This window comes from Mustela nivalis (assembly GCF_964662115.1).
Source record: "Mustela nivalis genome assembly, chromosome: 2".
NCBI lineage: Eukaryota > Metazoa > Chordata > Mammalia > Carnivora > Mustelidae > Mustela > Mustela nivalis.
Genome location: NC_139021.1, coordinates 135,719,013 through 135,739,702, shown reverse-complemented (window position 1 = coordinate 135,739,702; position 20,690 = coordinate 135,719,013). Strand labels below are relative to the sequence as shown.

General features: G+C 35.2%; 1 protein-coding gene across 3 annotated transcripts in view; it reads right to left on the bottom strand.

Annotated features, from left to right (window-relative positions):
- ADK (adenosine kinase) overlaps positions 1–20,690 on the bottom strand; it is a 525,969-nt gene that overhangs the window by 92,826 nt on the left and 412,453 nt on the right. For 2 of the 3 annotated variants that reach the window (XM_082717349.1, XM_082717350.1), the window contains exons 8-9: positions 11,372–11,407; positions 2,190–2,304 (exon numbers count right to left, since the gene is read on the bottom strand). In XM_082717349.1, the coding sequence (XP_082573475.1) occupies positions 2,190–2,304; positions 11,372–11,407 (151 nt within the window). The remainder of the gene's footprint in view (positions 1–2,189; positions 2,305–11,371; positions 11,408–20,690) is intronic. The other variant, XM_082717351.1, reaches the window with a different exon arrangement.

Below are 20,690 nucleotides of genomic sequence, written 5' to 3'. Positions count from 1 at the left end.
AGCAGTGTACTAAAAAACCCACAAAGGTAATTAATTGCTACTGTTTATAATAATTATTATTAACTGATGGATTTTAATCTTAATGGTTCAGGCAGAATTAACAGGTTTGTATTTGGGGGCACCCAGGTGGCTCAGTGGGTTAAAGCCTCTGCCTTCAGTTCAGGTCATGATCTCGGGGTCCTGGGACTGAGTCCCACATTGGGCTCTCTGCTCAGCAGGGAGCCTGCTTCCCCCTCTCTCTCTGCCTGCCTCTCTGCTTACCTGTGATCTCTCCCTGTCAAATAAATAAATAAAATCTTGGGGCACCTGGGTGGCTCAGTGGGTTAAGCCTCTGCCTTTGACTCAGGTCATGATCCCGGGGTCCTGGGATAGAGCCCCGAATTGGGCTCTCTGCTCAGCAGGAAGCCTGCTTCCCTCCTCTCTCTCTGCCTGCCTCTCTGCCTACTTGTGATCTCTCTCTGTCAAATAAATAAATAAAAATCTTAAAATAAATAAATAAATAAGTAAGTAGATAAATAAAATCTTAAAAAAACAGGTTTGTATTTGGCTTTAATAGTAGGTAGCATCATACTGAAAATATTAATCATTTAACCAATAAAATGTTTGTTTGCTAGATAAAATTCCTATTCTATTTCTGTGTAAGAAAATAGATGACTGAGTAAAAACAGAAATGAGGTTTTCTTCTTAAAATTTAAAGCTGAGGAAGTAACTTATCTCTGGATTTTATTCATTTATAATTAGATAAATTTATTTAAGTTAAGCATAGGAATTTGCTAAGTAAATTTTTTTTTTCAGGTAAGACATTACTAGACTGACAGTATCTCCAAAATATCAGAGCAAATAAACTAAATCAAAGTGGATTTATTCAACTGAATTTTAATAAATTACCTTCTTGAAAATGAAATCTTCTTTACTGAGATAGAAGGTAAGTTTATTTACTAAAATAAAACACTACAAAAGGTACATTTTCACAGTAATAGAACAAACAACCCTAAATCTTATATAGAACCACAAAAGACCCCTAATAGTAAAAGCAACCTTGAGAAAGAACAAGGCTGGAGGCATCACGCTTCCTGATTTCAAACTATATTACAAAGAGATAGTAATCAGATCAGTATGGTAACGGCATAAAAATAGATAGACACCTGGAAAGGACAGCATCTTCAATGAGTGGTGCTGGGAAAGCTGTCACATGCAAAAGAATGAAACTGGATTGTTATTATGGATGCCCAACATGCACATGAGAAGATGATTAACAGTAGTAATCATGAGGGAAATGTAAATCAAAACCACAGTGAGACATCACCTCACACCTGTTAGGATGCCTATTATCAAAAAGATAAGAAATAAATGTAGGTAAGGACATGGAGAAAAGGGAACACTTGTGCACTGCTGGTGGAACTCTAACTTGGTATGGAAGTTCCTCAAAAAATTAAAAATAGAGGGGCACCTGGGTGGCTCAGTGGGTTAAAGCCTCTGCCTTTGGCTTGGGTCATGATCCCAGGGTGCTGGGATTGAGCCCCACATCGGGCTCTCTGCTCAGCGGGAAGCCTGCTTCCTCCTCTCTCTCTCTCTCTCTCTCTGCCTGCCTCTCTGCCTACTTGTGATCTCTGTCTGTCAAATAAATAAATAAAATCTTAAAAAAAAAATTAAAAATAGAACTACCATATGATCCACAATTCCATTTGTGTGTATTTATCTGAAAGAAACAAGAACACCAACTCAAAAAGATATCTACACCCCCCATGTTCATTGCAACATCATTTATAATAGCTAAGAGTCCATTGATGGATGAATGGGAAATGTGTTGTGTGTGTTTGTGTGTGTGTGTGTGTATGATAGAATATTATCCAGTCAAAAAGGAGAAGAAAATTCCGTCATTTAAACAATATGGATGAATCCTGAGTGCATTATACTAAGTGAAATCATTCAGAGAGAGAAAGACAAATACTATATGATCTTACTGATAGGTGGAAACTAAAAAAAAAAAGCAAAATTGAACTTATAAATACAGGGAACAGATTGGTGGTTGCCAGATGCAGGGGCTGGGGTGGGGAAAGCAAAATGCATAAAGGTGGTAAAAAAAAAAAAAAGTTGCTGTTTTCAAATAAATTATAAAGAATACAGAATTCTGTCATAAATGACTAATCTTCATTATACTGGGCTTTGCACATAATTTCCACACGTACCTGTAGCCATTATAGTATCTTCTCTCCCTTGGGTGAAGATCACGATTCGCTGCCTCTTCTGGTTCACCTTTGGCAGAGCCTGTGTCTTTCTGGCTATCTCTTTAATGTCTTCAGTCTATTAATAAAGAGGAGGAAAAAGTTCTCATAACAGTACAATAAAACAAAAGTTACTAGTAGATTAAGGATTTAGCTCATGTTCAAAATCGGAGGGATACACACCCCCATTATTCAAAACAGGAGGGATACACACCTCTATTTTAAGAGTTGTTCTTTTAAAATTTTAACCATATACAAAAGTAAATAATACAAGAGCCTCCAAAGAACCCACCATCAAGTTGCAATAATTTAAAATAAAATAAATTTTATTTAATCTATAGTCTCACCCACTTGCCTTTACATTATTTTGAAGAAAATCCCAGATACAATATAATGTTACTTGTAAATGTTTTATTATGTACCCCTGAAAGGTAAGGACTTAAACATAACCACGTAACTATTATATTTTTAAAAATTAACAATAATTTCTCAATATCAGCAAATAGCCAATTTTCAAATTTCCAATTAAAGAGACATTTGTAAAAAAAAAAAAAAGAGGTGGAGAGATATTTAATTATTTTAGAGGTTTGTAGAATTATGCTGACTCTGGAAATAATGTCGTTAAAATGCCAAATCTTTCAAAGAACTAAAACGAGAGAAGGAGATGCTGTTTCATAAAGATCAAGTTAAAAAAAACCTACAAATTAATTCTAGAAACCTGATGCTATTTTTCATATCACATACCTCATGAGGTTTTACATCATAAATGTTTTGACTTGAAATCTAAATCTTGAGCTATCATCAGTAGAATGTTTAGAGTCATGTTTTCAACAATGTTAGGTAATTTAAAAATTCATGTCTGAATTCAGTGGGTCTCTAATCCATCTATGGTTTGGGCTTTATTGGTACTCTATCACTCTGCAATTTCAAACAGTTATGAGGAGAGACATACCAGAAGAGAAATATATCTGAGTGGAATCAAGAAATTTTAATTAGAATATATAGGACAGAAAAAATTAGGTACTCAAGGTAGATAAGTCATAATGGTTACAGAGAACATAGGGAACTATGACATTTTTACAGGTATGAAAATCCTTAGTGAAATATTTGTATGTTGTTTATTCACTACATACTTAAGAAATTCCAGATGATACATGAAGCTAAGCTTCTTTTACACCTAACATGATAATTCCAGACAACCTCTGTTTCTGAAAAGAACAGCCATGTGTGGTAAGACAATGCTGCTGACCTTTCAAATACGCTGACTATTTCACTTTTGGTTGCTTATTTTAGAACAAAACTAAGCCTGAAGTCTGATAATATAAGAAAAGAAATTTCCTCAGTTTGGGGGGAACGACTATTAGAAATGACTAGTAACAGCTGAAAGGACCAAAAAAAAAAAAAAATCAGAAAAAGCCACATAATTACAATGTTTTCGTGCTCTCAAATAAATGTATACATTTAACTAGAATGACTGACATATATTCTCCCAATCTCCTTACCACACTTAGGTTTTACAACTGTCGGAGTTCTGCTTATGATCGAGTAGATTCATATTTAATAAAGATAAAGGGGTAAATCCCAGAAACACATTTACTTTATCATCTTGGGAGCAGAATGCCATCTATGCAATGTTTTTTTTTTTTTTTTAAAGATTTTATTTATTTATTTGACAGAGAGAAATCACAAGTAGAGGGAGAGGCAGGCAGAGAGAGAGAGAGAGGGAAGCAGGCTCCCCGCCGAGCAGGGAGCCCGACGTGGGACTCGATCCCAGGACTCTGAGATCATGACCTGAGCCGAAGGCAGCGGCCCAACCCACTGAGCCACCCAGGCGCCCTGCAATGTTTTTAAAATAGAGGTCTTTCTTCAGTGTGGTATAAGAAGTAAATTAAGAATGAGTATCTATGGTTGTCTTCTACCATGCCAGTAGGAAGATATATGTATTTTTTATGGGGTTTTTTTGGTAACCTATCAAAGAAACCTTTCTTATGTCTCAAATGAAATCTTACAAAAATGGCAATTCACGATTGAAATAAACTTTCCAAATATAAAACACAAATCTTTACAAGATGGTCAAACTTCATTCTAATTGTATCCATGTCCACAGTGTATACAAAACTACTCTGTCACCCTGGGATCACAGTCAGTGAAGACCAAATCTAAATTTCTTATTATGCCTTTGAGGAGTCATTTTTTTGGCCTCAATTGTTGATGCCCATCTAGTATGAAAACTTCTCTTTAAGCCTCAATTTTGTCTTCTCAAAGCTAAATATTTCTAGTTCTGCAGCTATCTCCATCTCCCTATAGATGCTTCTCCTTAATACTTGGGCTAACATCTTAGCAGAATTATGAAATTACAAGGGACTTCAGAGAGTGACACACCTAGATTTGTGCATCTTGAGCAAGTAAATAAACCTTTGTGAGGCTCATTTCCTCATCTATAAAACTAAGTAAATATTTATATTAAAAGACATTGGGTGGGGAGTGCCTGAGGGGTACAGTCAGTTGAGCATCTAACTCTTGGTTTCAGCTCAGGTTGTGATCTCAGGGTCATGGGATCAAGCACTGCCTCGGGTTCTGTGCTCAGAGTGGGAGTCTGCTTTAAGACTCCCTCTCCCTCTCCCTTTGCCCCCCACCCCCTGCATGCTCTCTCTATCTCTGTTTGTCTGTCTCAAATAAAATCTTTAAGGAAAATGATGTTGGGGGGCGCCTGGGTGGCTCAGTGGGTTAAAGCCTCTGCCTTCGGTTCAGGTCATGATCCCAGGTTCCTGGGATGGAGCCCCGCTGGGATGGAGCCCCACATCTGGCTCTCTGCTCAGCGGGAAGCCTGCTTCCTCCTCTCTCTCTCTCTCTCTCTCTCTCTCTGCCTGCCTCTCTGCCTACTTGTGATCTGTCAAATAAATAAATAAAATCTTTCAAAAAAAAAAAATGATGTTGGGGGAGAAATATGCCCAAATAGTAGGCAGAAGTTTCAAGAGAATCTAGGTATTTGCATAGTATCTCTCTTAAGATACTTCTCATTACAGATTAGTAGGTGAAATATTTGCACAGTCCTAAATATCACCCCCAAGATATTTATTAAATACAATGAGAAAATAGTAACTTTATAAAAAATAAACAGGCAAACATCACCTAAACCCAGTGATGAAAGTGAACATCACCAACATTACGACAATGGGACATCATGCACATCCCCAATATGATGCACTGAGAAAGGCAAATCACTTCTGGCAAAATGTGTAACTTCAACTTAATTAACAGAAAATATCAGAGAAACTCAAATTAAGGGGCATTTATAAAATGATTGGCAAGTACTCTTCAAAAGGCTCAAGAACATGAACTAGGAAAGAATGAGAAATTGTCACAGATAGGAAGAGACAAAGGAGGCATGACAAATAAATGCAGTTTGTTTTCCTGGATTAGATTCTCAAACAGAAAAATGAGTTAAGGAGAAACTGGTGAAATCTGAATAAAGACTGTAGTTCAGTTATTGGTAGCATACTAATGTTAACTTCCTTGTTTTGATCATTATACTTTCCTTCCTTTAAGATGTTACATTAGGGAAAGCTGAGTGTACTATTTTTGCGAATTTCCCAAGTCTAAATTATTTCAAAATAAAAAGTTGAAAATAATTGTTGTGAGGATGAAAGATGTGGTAAGTGAAAGACCTTAATGCAATATTTAGCACATGCTACATACTTAGTAAGTATTAATTTCTTTCCTCTAATGACCATCATTTCAATACTCTCCAAAACTGTCATATCCTGAGGTTGCCCCAAAATCTCTAGAAAGGGCCTCAAAAGTTTTGAGTATTGGGAATTAAAATTATGGTATCTAATAAGGGAGGAGAGAAATGAAAAAGGGGGAAGGAGTAGAAGAAAGGTCATACAATTTAGCTATAAGCAATGGATATAGCTCTGAAGTGCTCACTAAATCTAACATCTACAGGCAGTAGGTATTATTCTCATATCCTCATTTTGTAGGTGAGTAAACTGAGTCACAGGGTAAGAAGCTTCCTAAGGTCATAAATACACTAAGTGGTGGAGCCAGGGCTAGCACTCATGAAGTCTGACTCCAGAAATTACACTGTTAACCAATATTCTATGCTAGCCACAGATCGTACTGCCTTTTGAATTCTGGCAGTGTGGTTTCTATTGTTATCACAAAACTATAGCATGTTCAACTGAAATAATTTTTCTGCCACATGTACAAGTCATTACTGATCTTGTATTTAAGTTTGCTATTTTTCCCTCTTAATTATTCTGGCTTGTATTTTACCCTAGTGATTTTCAATTTTTGACTTCCAAGATATTTCTCATTTTCCAAGGTCATTTGGAAATCTAATCTCCTCCTCCAATATGTTAGGATGTGAGTAAGAAAGAAGTGTAGTATATAAAGAGTACGAGACTTAAAGAGCTGGCTTTGGTTCTGGCTCCATGATATATTAGTGTGACCTTGAACAAGTCATGTAGCCTGGTTTATTGTCTGTTGAACTGATACAGCAATACATGCCCTACCTAACCCCAAAAGGTTTGTGTGAATATTAAATGTATTAATCAGATGTTGAAAAAGGTTTTATAAACTGTGAGGTATTTTATAAATGTTAAATTATGCATTTATTGTCACTGCTGATCACACACTCAAATTTAGCATTGTCTTCCAAATTAAAGAATACACTCTCTTCATTCCATTTTTAACAAGCTGATGATACAAATGTTAATACTGTCATAATCTACCTACTCCTATAGAATACCAATTGCAGTGTTCCCACACATTGCCTCACTTAACCATATCACGTTCTTTTGTTTTCCAAATAGAAACTCCTATAATAATTATGGTGTTCACTTGACGTGTCAGTCTCAAGTCTTATCTCCAACTACCTCCTCCTCACTTACTTCATTCCAGTCACACTGGCCTTCTGTCAGTTCTTGGAGTACACAGCACATTATGCTCTTTCCCCTTTGGGAGCCTGTGTACTCCTGTTCCCTGTTTGAAATTTGTTTCCCTGTTGTTTGTTTGTCTTGCTTTTGTCTGTCAATGCTAGATACCCACATTTTTCAAGTTTTACTTTCCTCATAGAGTCATTCCATGACTATTATATCTAAAAAAATAGGAACCTCTCCCACGTTTTCTTTCACAGTTCACTCTCTGATCATTTCTTTCTTGTCTTCAGGGTCTATCAAAGTGTTAGGCACAGAGTTAGTGCTCAGTAAATATTTATTGAATGAAAAGTGACTAAATGAAGAGAATTAAAAGACTACCTTTCTCTTTCTGTTACTTTTAAAACTGTCCTCTTTTGGGACTCAGTCACCTAGAAAAGCAGCATTGTACTCTCTTAGCCAGCAGAACCTAACCTAGTGTCTTATTTCTAGAAACTCTGGGTGATCATTCATTGTATTCTTTGTATTTGTGAGGCACACAAGAACCTTAGAAAAATCCTGGGAGAATTCTTTGGGAATAAATACCTCCTGAATACTCTGTGGACCTTCTCTCCAGTGTTGATCAATAGAATTTTCTGTGATGATGGATATGTTCTACATCTGTACTGTCTACTATGGTAGTCCCTAGCTACATAGGCTATAGAGCAGACTTGAAATGTGCCTGTAGAGATTTAGGAACTGAATTTTAAATTTTATTTAATTTTAATTAATTTGAATTTAAATAGCCATATATGGCTAATGGATGCCATATTGGATAACACAATTCAATACTTTCTTGTCTCAGTGGTAGAAGATGATAGAGTCATCAATGGTCAGAGAAATATTACAAGTTTGAGATGGTCTGGATAGAGTCAGGGTCTGTGGGGGAAATGTTGGAAAAAGGAAAAGGATTGTTTTGTTTCCTCTGTGGTGAGAAATAATATATGTTAGAGATGTAAAATAAAATTAAAATTTGTTGCTTGGAGTAAACTGAATGAATGACCCCGTAGAGAAGGTATGAATTATCCTCATCATTTGGCATAGATTCCATTGCACAAAGAATGAAAATACAAAGAATACTGTATTTAGGTTTTGGAGGGATTTTCTTTATTTAATTTATTTTTTATCTTTTTTTCTTTAATTAAATCAGTTTTCAATACAGCTTTTAAAAGGTTTCATAATGAAACATATTTTTAAGTACCTTATTTTTATTTAGGTTCTAAGAATACAAACCTTTAATTGCATCAGTTCAAGATAAAGTAGATTTAAAAACACAGTGCAGTCTGAACTGACTTTCCAGAATAAAAAAAAGCCTCATGAAACTTTTTACCTCAAGAATTGTCATTTTAAATTCTTAGCAGGTCTGTCATTTAAATCAGGCAGTATGCAATTTTCTATCATATATATATATATATATATATATATCTATCTTCTCTCTTTTGCTTTGTGCTCTGCCCAGCTCCAGTTTTTATCTCATTCTCCAGTGCCCTCCTAAGCTCCTCTTCCTACTAAAAATTGCTCAATTCATTTTAAAGATTAAAGATTTTTTTTAAAAGAAAGATTATCTAAAATTTTCAGAGAAGCTAACCAGACTATCATAAACAATGCTACTGAAGATATTTCCTGATGAATAAACACTGTTTATTTTTAGAGGCATTTGGACTGGTCTGTTAACAGACATATCACTAGTGGCAATACTCAATGGCTTTGGGAACTGATTGGGATTTATAATAGAAAATAAGAGTAGGACAGCAGAGCTGGTAGAAAGAAAAAAAATGCTCACCTTTCTTTTTAATCTTTTCATTTCTTTCCTCGTTCATGCCCCAATTTAGAGGTAAAATTAAGGTTGAGAGGGATAAAATGCAGATCTTGACTAGTTTGTCACTGTAGACCTGCGAGCACTGACACATTTCTATATGTATTAAACTGTAAAGATAAAGTGATTTATTCTTGTTTGATTCTTTAAAAACACCAAGTTTCAAACCTAGGCTTTCCTCTTACTATCTAATGGACTAAAGAAACTTTTATGACATTTTAAAATAATTGAATTCCTCTAGATAGCAGTCCATATGTGGTTTATATTTAATAACAAAAATATTCTACTCGTGGCTGTTATATATTTTGCAATGCTTGTAGTATTTTAGGGAACCCATGAAGGGACACATCAAGACACGGTGTGTTTTACCTAATCTAACATATCACTGTCAGCATCACCAACAGAGTACTTTTGCTATGTTAGAAGGTAATAAGATATACTATTATAAACATCATCATGTTTATATGCTGTAATCAATTATGGCAGATTTATGGTTAAAAAAAAAAACAATTCTAGGTGTCAGCAAATAAGAACCAATGGAAAGGTTAATGTGGTACAGATAGTAGAGAGTAGAAAAAGTAGTTTGTCCCTAAGATTGAATTTAAAGCAAATATATTCAAAGCATGTAGCTCAAGTGGGCAATAAAAGTATGAATTTGGGTTTGATTAACTATTTAAAAATTATTATCTGCAGGCACTACAGAGTCATGATCATTTGTTACGCAACATGTTATATTTCTAAGCATATACAAAACCAGTTATTTTCCAGAACTAAAATACATTTTTTAATGTTAGCACTGAAAACAAGCTATAAATTTACATTCAACAGGTTCTTATCTATGGAGAATATTGATGTAACAAAAGAGAATATTGATTGTTAATATTAAAACTTACCATTAGTGAAACTTTAACTTAAAACATTTACTTACATTTTCATGATCAAAACATTTGAATTGAACATTACCCTGAGTATATTTACTTGTGAATACCAATTGCCAGTTTGGGAAATTACAAAGTGAAACTTAAATTAGATTCAATAAATTCTTGGAAATTTTTATTCCTTCTACATGTGACTCAACCCTATATTTATAAGAATATAATAAAACAAAAAAAGAAAACTCCCAAGCAGCTATCATAGTTCTAATAATCAAGTATTTTGAGGCAAGATTTTCTGCACTGATAGGGTTTTTTCATAGGATACGTATACCATAAGCTATTGTCTTCCTCCAAGAAGAGGAAGCTTTACATCTGGTTGTCAAGTCCTATGACATGGGTAACATGCACATGTATTACTTTGTTGCTTGATAATGAATCTGCCTTTAGTACATTTAAATAATAGCTCCCTCACAAATTCATACAACACTTTGAAGAGTTCAAAGTGAGCTTACTGATAGATCTAATCAATGCTCACAGCTTCTCTGGATGGTAGACAATACTGAGCATGTAAATAAAGAGTTTCTATATTCCAGCTCTAGACACTTTAATTTTTAAAATTACTACAATGCAACATTCTAAGTTGCTGTACAGAACACAGCATTCTACATAGTTCTGGATCATAAATATGATGCTTATACACTTATAAACTCAGTTTATGAAGTCACTGTCAGTTAATCTGGTTTCAGATTAAAGCCAGTGTTTTCTAACAATTACCTAGAAGATGAATATTTTATAGATAAAAACATGGTCTTGTCTGGTATCCTAATTTTGCCAACAACCACCACATGGAGTTTTGAATCTTGACAACTAATATTTCCACTAGGAAAACAGAATTAAGACTTGGAAATTAAAGCCAATTATTGATATTTGGTTTCAGAAAATTTATATGTTTTATGCTATCAAAAAAGAAAGAGAGAGAGAGAGAGAGAGAGATGGGGGAAAAAAGATTAAAGCAGGAAGTTTATATGAGCAGGATTTAAATTAATCAGTTCATAACAACTGTTAAGTACAACCTTTTGGAAATTAATTTGCATAATGATAATCTACATGTGGTAGGGGTGAAATTATTTAAATAACATTATATTTCACTATTTAGTCTTGCTCCACCACTGCTTTAGCAGTGAATCCTTATGAAATGTAATACAGCTAATGAGGTAGCTTTTTAACTGAACAAACTGACAGGCCCCATATCTGCAGAGGCAGCTTGAAACCGTGCCCAACCTCTTGGCTTCCCAAGAGGCTTTTCAAAATTCAATAAATAACATCTGTAGGCGATGTTGGGTGCAGACCTAGCAGAGTGCGTCATAACACTGTGCTGGCAGAACAAAGAAACCATGACGACTGCCAAGTTTCCATGGCAACTGCTGCGAGGCTCTGAGAGTATAATAGCACATCAATCACTGTCCAAAAGAACTTCATTATCAGCTAGAAAAAACCTTTAGGATCTGTTTAGTGTGCAATTGTGGGTTAACTCACCTCAAAGCCTTGCTCTCTAGCAAAAGTGGCAGCTTCCTGAAAAAAAAAAAAAAAAAAAAAAAAAGAACAGTTAATTATAAAGTGCTAGGTAATGAAGAAATAATCCATTTTGAAACTCATTCAAATAGTCTTCTTTTTACACAATTATCTCAATATACCCACACAGTTCAATTTTTATTCTTACACCAAAAAAGATTTCTTTTTTTCCTTGGCATGAAAAAAAAAGGCAGCATAATGTCAACACACTTCACAAGTTGGAATAAAGAAGATGTAGTACATGTTTTTACTGTAGCTGTCACAGTGAGTTCAGGTGTTTTGACCCCAGCAAAGAAAGACGATCATTTGAAACCTAAGGAACATACTGGTGGTTGTGTTTTTAACTGAAACAATGCCTTTCAGAAAGTACTTCTGCAAAGAAGAATGTCTGCTAATAAATGTATAGATTCAGAGAAAAACCATTTGCAACCCCTAATGAAATTTATTCAGGCAAGGACCATCAATGGATGCTAAATTTCTTGGATAAAAGGATGACAGGAAGCTGGGTATTTCTTGGAATCAAAGTATCACAGATGATATGCTGGTCACGGGGAGCAAAGTATAACTTTATAATGGAAGGATCAAGCTGTCATCACCTTAACCCAGTGATCAATCTTAGCATTTTTCATCATTAATAGTGGAATCACCAAATATTCTGTGCTTTCCATTATGATGCCATTAAAAGGACATAGCACTACCCATAAAGTTTACTGGCCATATTTTTAACATTAATTAATCAAAACTTCAATTCAATAACTGCAGTCTACAGGAAATATAGAGGATAGGAGAACAAGTTAAATGGTACAATGAGAAAGTAAATGGACAAATCCATAAAGTAGGGACATCCTACAGAACAAATGTGTGGTCTCTCCAATAAATCAAGGTCATAAGAACTTGGGGAGGGGAAAAATGACAAAGAGCAATATACACACCTTAACTGAATCTTGTTTTTAACAAACCATTCAAAAAAGGCATTTTTCAGACAATTCGAGAAATTTGATTATGAAATGGGATTGAGATAACATTAGGAATTATTATTTCATAAGGTAAATGTGCTTAATTTTAGAGGTTTCTTCTGAAGTATTTAGGGATAAAATGGCATAATATATGTAATTTACTTTAGAATATTAAAAAAAGTGAAGTAAAAATGTCAAAATGTTATCAACTATTAAATCTAGATGTATTTTATCACTGAAATTTTCAATATATCATCATACCATTTGTTAGCATTGTCTTTGTTTGATGCTCATTTCAAATTTGTATTTTGTTGCCTTTTTTTCCAATCTAAGTTTTTCATGGAGCTAATTGTTCAAAGATGCCACTTTTTTTTTTTTTTTTGATATTTTCTATTTTCTACCTTTTCTTCCTCATTGAGGTTATTCAGAATTATCAAGTCATATTTGGAAGTTGTTTTTCTGGGGAAAAAAAATCTAGATGTATTTAGTATTTCTGTTTGAAAACTTCTATATCACATAGTCTTCCTCTCCCCAATTTCTCTTTTGTATAATATCAGGGTAACAAAGGTTGAACATTAAAAAAAAGTTAAAAATTAAAAAAAAAAAAGATTCATTTGACAGAGACCACAAGTAGGTAGAGAGGCAGAGAAAGAGGGGGAAGCAGGCTCCCCACTGAGCAGAGAGCCCGATGTGGGGCTTGATCTCAGGACCCTAAGATCATGACCTGAGCCGAAGGCAGAGGCTCAACCCACTGAGCCACCCAGGCACCTCCCAAAAAGTTAAAATTTTTATTTTTATTTTTATTTTAAATATTTTATCTATTTATTAGAGAGAGAGAAATAGAAAGTGTGATGGGGGAGGTTTTAGAGGGGAAGAGGGAATTTCAAGCAGACTACATGCTGAGTGTGGATCATGATGTGGGGCTGGATCGTACAACCCTGAGATCACAATTTGAGTGGGAATCAAGAGTCAGACCCTTAACCCACTGAGCCACCAGGCATGCCTAGTTAAAAGTTTTAAATTCACAGTGTTTCTCGGTTCCTAAATATCTTAAGGGGACAATCTGATGAACATTTCTATATCTACTAATGCTCTTTAAACAGGCCATCAAAATGACAAAAACACATCTGTGTAACCAAATCCTTTCCCTTTCTGTACTCTCTGCATATACTTTAATTTTAGGACTGATAGAGAAAATAGAAGCATTATTACTTTTCAACTCAACTTCCCTCTTGAAAATGAAAAAAAAAAAAATACTGCAGACAACTGTCAAGAGCCTCTACATCTTAACTTACATTCCTCCAAAATTATCTTTGCCAAGAGATATTAATAGAAGGATGGGATTTGAGCCTGAGTAGTGAGCAGATCCAACTCAACTGAAACGACTGCCGCACCAAACCATGTAAGGCAGAAAGTAAGTCAGTGTCTCCAGCACAAATTTGGGTACTATCTACGTGTTATGGAAAACACTGGGAAAAAAAAGTATGTATGCACTTATGGTCCAATATACTAATGACATAAAGATTTAAAGACCCATTGTGAGGGCTTGAAAAGGTTGAAATGGATGACTACAGCTAAACGCTGAAGTTCATAGAAGGAGATAAGCTGAAAGTACAATTTCTAGGCTGTTCACTAGAGAAGCATAAGGCTGATCAAGTTAGCCTTGGTGATGTAGATTAATGAAAAATTGAATTATGATCTTAACAATTGGTACAAGCAAGGTTGTCCTCTTTGATAATTTACTTACAATATAACTTGATATACCAGATAGTCAATAATATTTGCTGGCCTGGATGTCAAAGAAAAGGACAAGTCTCAAAAGCCATCAACATAATATTTTTCCAAGTAGTCCAATCCAAGAATTAACCAAGCTAATTCTTACATCAGAAAGATAACTGAAAAGCTCTGCTACAACTGCTTATTTATACAGAGCTTCATCAGAGGCATGAAGGATGCCCAGAGAACTAGAACACAAAATTAATATGAAGAAGCTGTATGGCTAAAACTGCACTAAGACATAAAAAACTCAAAATTCAACATATAGTAGTTAAAATGCCTTTTTAATGTCCAGTTTTGCTTACACAGATATAAAAAGCAATTAATTGTGCTGTTGTGGTACAGTGGAACTGACTAATTGCAAGAAGACACATATATAAACGTCAGATCATTATTCTTTAAGGAAACCAGGCTCTAGGACATTTCCACATCTGTAAACTATTTGAAGCGCCAACATATTTCTGATTGAGGAAAGACATGCTGAAGAAAAGTCAACTCAATTTTTTATCTTAGCGCCCCCTCACACAGGTTTGCTGAGCTGTGCCCTATCACTGAAAAGCTAAGCTCTTGTTCCATTGCTTAAAAAGATCTTATCTCCTGACTTCCTCCCACCTTCTTTTGATGTTGAGCTGGTGCCCCCAGTCACTCCATTTAGAGAAGGCAGCTGGCTCACATCACTGCAGACTTTCCCACAGCTAACCTCTGATCTGAAGGTGTTTGTAGATACAATGATGGAACAACATTTATTTTTCCCTCCCAGCAAAACAAATAATAAAACAACACAGGGGAACAGTTTGACCTAGGAAGAATTTTAACCAGAATTTTAGTCCTCAGATTTACCGCATGGAGGGACAAAAAGAAAACACATTAGATCTTGGAAGCAGGGAAGGAAAAAGGGGCATGGATGGTGGGCAAAAGAGTAAGGCAGGTTCCAAATATCAGGGTTAATTCCAAGTAAACTGATCATACTAAATTGAAAAGGACTTTTTAGTGTGTCTTTGCAGTAAAAGTGAGAAAAGAAAACAAGCACGTCCCCATCTGTGTTGCCCCAGGGCGCCACGTACTGAGTTCACAAATCTAATGAAGCAGTCAGGTTAAAATCCAACCGCAGAGTGGATGTGACGTGTGGAGAACAGCTAGGGTTAGAATAGAGAAGCAGGGCGGTTCCTAATGCAGGTGATTATCCATGTGATAATCATTATATTTACAGGCTTTCCATTTTAGATCTGACATCAAAAATCACAAAGGAGGAGGGATTAAGGAAATAAACAAGCGACAGAGGCTTTCCTGCTCCCCTGAGAGTGTAGCACTTTCATTCATGCATGACAAGCAAGAAAAGAAAACCAAACAGGCCAGAAAGAATATTTCTGAGAAAGCTGGATTTCACATTAACACTTCTTTCCATTTTGATAACTTTCACTATTATGCAGTTTCCCAGACAGGTCACATTTTCAGAATTAGTTCCCATTGTTGTCTATGCTCTAATACAGTATCATTTTTGGTTTACAATGAATGATACTCACATAATATGTCTTTTACAACAACAGTAAAGTCATTTTTTCCTTCCTGGAATTGAGTGTTGTGAATAAAATGACATATAATTAAACTCTCAGACTCTCATCTACACCACGTTATTTAGGATTTGCAGTAGGCTTGCTGCTTCATTGACCAGGCTAAAAGGGTGCTAGTGAAACAACCACCAAGTACGGGTTTTGAGGTTTAAAAAAAAAAGAAGAAGCTGAAATTCATGGGTAATGAAAACTATGGAATACTTCCATTATGAGCTATTTAAAGGGATTAGCAAGCCACTATTAGAAAGCACAATCCTCAGGTTATACAGAAAGAAAGGAGAAACTCAGGTGCATGTTTATGAGTATCAAAGAGCTATTTCCTTTATATTCAGTTGAGGAGAAAACTGTTTTCTCTGTAGTTTGTCTGATAACACCTCAGTTTTAATTTATAAAGCAGAATGATCTCTAATCAATATTAAACTAAAATCCTAAGTTGTGTTATGGTTTATTATTATTTATTATTATTTTCAAGATTTTATTTATTTATTTGACACACAGAGAGAGAGATCATAAGTAGGCAGAGAGAGACAGGGGAAGCAGGGTCCCTGCTGAGCAGAAAGCCGGATGTGGGGCTCGATCCCAGGACCCTGAGATCATGACTGGAACCGAAGGCGGAGGTTTAACCCACTGAGCCACCTAGCGTCCCTTTTCTTATTTATTCTTATTTCAGTTCCAATTGTTACTAGTTATACGGAAATACAAATGATTTCTCTATATTGGCCTTGTACCCTCTGACTTTGTGAAATGTATTTCTTAGTTGTAGGAACTATTATTTTGCTTCTTTAAAGGAAGGTAGTTTTCTATGGTCCTATTAAACATACCACAAAGTTGTTCTGAGAAGTTAGCAAATGCCTTTAAAAACAATATTTACCTCTCTTTTCTCCAGGATGATTTGAAGGGTATGACTACTAACTACCACGACTACCATAGCTCGTAATACTTGCCCGTGCACTTCCTGCTCTGCACTTGAAGGCACTGAACCCAGTTAGAACCATTATCTGCTTGCTAACATTACCACTCTATTTTTGATATCAGATACGAAGGGTCCTGGTATAGGCTGAAACTTCATGGAATGAAACAAAAAGGAGAAGACCCAACTCAGGACCAAAGAAAGGTAACTTCTGACGATTATCCACAGAAAGCAGCTCATCTATCCAAACAAACTACTATGTTGCTCCAAAGCATGGAGGAAGTGGAAAATTCATTGGGGGGCTTGCCATGGTCCTCACTCAAGTAACAGGAGTCCAGAGCTTTGGGAAAAGCCACAGGTGTACAGAGCCACCAAATCAGTAATGTTGGTTTTACTTTGTTACCTCTCCATTCAACAAGTATTCATCACCTATATATAGTTTCAAGCTAACAGATACTATTAACCTATAAGTATATCACCACTATAGCTACTGCAGATCTTACAATGGTATTAGACTTTGATTCAATAATATTTGAAACAATACTGTAAATCCTAAATGGTGTGGTATAGGTGAGAGTCGATAACACATAGTCTTCTGTGTCTAAGAATGTTGTTAAGAGTCTAAGAATATTATCTTTCTATATATAGAATTCACATATTTGTATACACATTTAGATGTATAATGCTCTCTTTGAGTGGCCTTAAGTGTAAGACAGTACTGTTCAGGAGGCCAAATGCAAAGAGTACAGGGGCAGGGGTACCTGGCTGGCTTAGGTGGTGAAGCAGGTGACTCTTGATCTTGGGATTGTGAGTTCAATTCCCACATTGGGTATAGAAATTACTAAAAAAAAAAAAAAAAAAAAAAAAAAAAAAAAATCTAAAAAAAATTTTTAAAACGGGAGAGAGTACAGGGTTTAGAATCAGAAGTCCTACACTAAGGGTATAGTTTTACAGCAATCTTGAGCAAGTCACTTACTATATCAGTTTATATCAATAAAATTGATGCCAATAGTATCTGTTGCATTACATTGTTGCTAGGAATAAATGGAATATTTAATGAGAACCTCACAGGTAAAATAATTTTGCCTATTGAATTCAGGTTCTTGATAAGATCTCAGGATAGTTCAAACAAGTTCCAGGACATCCAAAGGACATTCAATGATTTGTCTTATCTCTGCATCATATTGTAGTAGATAGCCTCCAGATTGGCTTCCAATGATCCCCTGACTGCTTACACTCAAACTTTTGTATAATTCCCTCCCCTTAGTGTGGGGTGGACCTAATGACTTACTTCTAAAAATATATGACACAAGTGATGGGATGCCTTGTTTATTCTTTTGCTCACATGCTCTCTCTGAGCTCCTGTTCTAGAGAAAAGCTGTCACCTATGGCCCATGGCTAACAACTGGTGAGGATCTGAGGCTTGGCAAGAGATACATGAGTAATAATGGAAGTGGATTCTCCCCCAGTAGTGATATGATTACAGCTGTGGCTGACATCTTGATTACAGCCTTCTGAGGAATTCCAAGTTAGAGGCATCAAGTTAAGCTATGTTTGGAATCACCATCCACATTTTATATATGAGAATCCTAAGACTTAGCGAGGTTAAGTAACACATCCCAATTAGGATAATTCAGATTATGTTGGTCCTTACAAAAATTCTCACAAAAATCAACTCCAAGTAAGTGTGGTCAACAGATCAATCACAGGGTGAGCAAATTATGAAAAGATAATTTAGTTACATACTATCTAAATGCCTTTGTGTAACTGATTATGGTTAATAATTTCTTCTATACAGATAACCAGTGTATATTATCTTTTATATAAAATTTGTTTTTTAGCATCAAGTGTCATTTCAATTAACAATGTCTTTCATTATTCTGAAGCAATGATTACCTTACTGAGAGTAAAGTAAGATATTTAAGTAGTGCCAGATCCTTGGGTGAGAAAAATATTATTGAATCAAAGTCTAACACCATTATAAGGTCTGAGACAGCTGTTAGCAGTGATACACTTCTAAGTCATGCTGATATTTAATAATAAATAACTACCTGCTGTTTATTTCTTTTTATACAATATATCATAAAGACTTACGTTGCTTAAGCTTTTATATATTTCCTCATGTTGTCCTTCAGACTAAGAATTACCTTTTCTTTATGCTATCTAAAAAATCATTTATATACTTTTTATGACACTGAATGAATGTTATATTATTTTTAATACACTAGTTTTGATGAGGAAAAGTTTTAATTTGAAAATAAAGTAAATGAAGGGTAGAGAAAAATCAGTAAGTGAATTATGTGCCTGAGAACTGCTTTCTAAAATAAATTTTATCACAAAAATTTCTGTACTGGGTTTTCCAAGGAATATAACACACAACTTTTGGGGGATTTTCAACCTGTGCTCTGACATTTATTACCATATGCTTCCTGTCTGCAGAATGCTGAATAGAAATATTATTTAACATTTATTGAGTGCCAAAAACTCAGTGGGGCAAAGAATAAGCTATAAAGACATTCATGGCCCCTATCCAATAGATTTATAATAAAAGTTACATAGACAGTATATAAATTATACCTCAATAAACATGACTGGGGGAAAACACACACACACACATTAGGCAGCCAAAACACAAGCCAACAAAATTAGGTTTAGCTTAGGACATACCTAACCCTTTCACAAAGTGATTTATTAGTTGATGAGTCTATTACAGCAAGGAAAGTTGTTCATTCCCACCTTTAAGTATATTTAATGGTGGTAACTAAAGGAAAACAAAGTTAGGAAAAACACTTCAACAAAATTTGATTGATTAGCTATTTTGGTAACTTCTAGACTAGCTCAGGTTTTTCAGATACTGAAGAAAGAGGAGAGATGATAGCATAAGAAAAATCTCAGACCTCTTATTGGGCTTTTTACTGGATATTTCATTTCCATTTTTAATGAGACAACACATGCTTGGCACAAAGGAAACACTCAACAAATGTCTATTATTTTCCTTATCTGATTTGATCCTCTTAAAAATCCCATAAAATAGGTTTCTCATATCACAGATGAATATCTGAAGGTTCGGAGAAATTAAAGTATGTCCAAGACCAAACAGCAGTAATTGTTACAGGTAGCACTGGATCTGAGCCTTCCTAGATGGTTTCTGCTGATGCTCTACTGATGAACTCTTTCAGCTCTAGTATGTCTAAAAAAGGCTTTGTTTTGAAAAAATATTTTTGCTGGGTACAGAATTCTAGGTCATTAATTTTTTTTCATTTGGTGCTCTATACTTGCATTGTTTCAGATGCTAAGATTGCTGTCATTCTAGTCTTTGTTTCTCTGAATATAATGTGTTTTTTAAAAAAATCAAACTTCCTGCTTTTAAGATGTCATCACTGATTTCATTCCATTATGTTTCTTGGTATGGTTTTCTGCTTATTTTTTTTCTGCTTGTGATTTGTTAAACTTTGGATTTGTGGGTTTATAGTTTTCATCAAATTTAGAGCAATCATGACCTCAAATATATTTTCCTTCACTCTTCTCTTTCCTAAGACTCCAAATATGTATTAGATCCAAGTATGTATTAGATCACCTGGTATTGTCCCACAGCTCATTCATGCATGGTTTATAGTTTTTCAAAGACTCTTTTTTCCCTCTCTCAGTGTTTAAGTTCAAACAGCTTCTGCTGCTATGTCTTAAAGATTACTAATTACTGTTTTTTTTAATTAACATATAATGTATTATTTGTTTCAGGGGTACAGGTCTGTGATTCATCAGTCTTACAGAATTCACAGCACTTACCACAACACATACCCTCCCCAATGTCCATCACCTAGCCACCTTATCCCTCCCATGCCAGCTCCCCTCCAGCAACCCTCAGTTTGTTTCCTGAGATTAAGAGTCTCTTACGGTTTGTCTCCCTCTCTGTTTTTTTTGTTTAATTTTTCCCACCCTTCTCCTTGATCATCAGTCTTATTTTTCCAATTCCTCTTATCAGTGAGATCATATGATAATTGTCTTTCCTGATTGACATACTTCGCTTAGCATAATACCCTCTAGATCTATCCATGTCATTGCAAATGCCA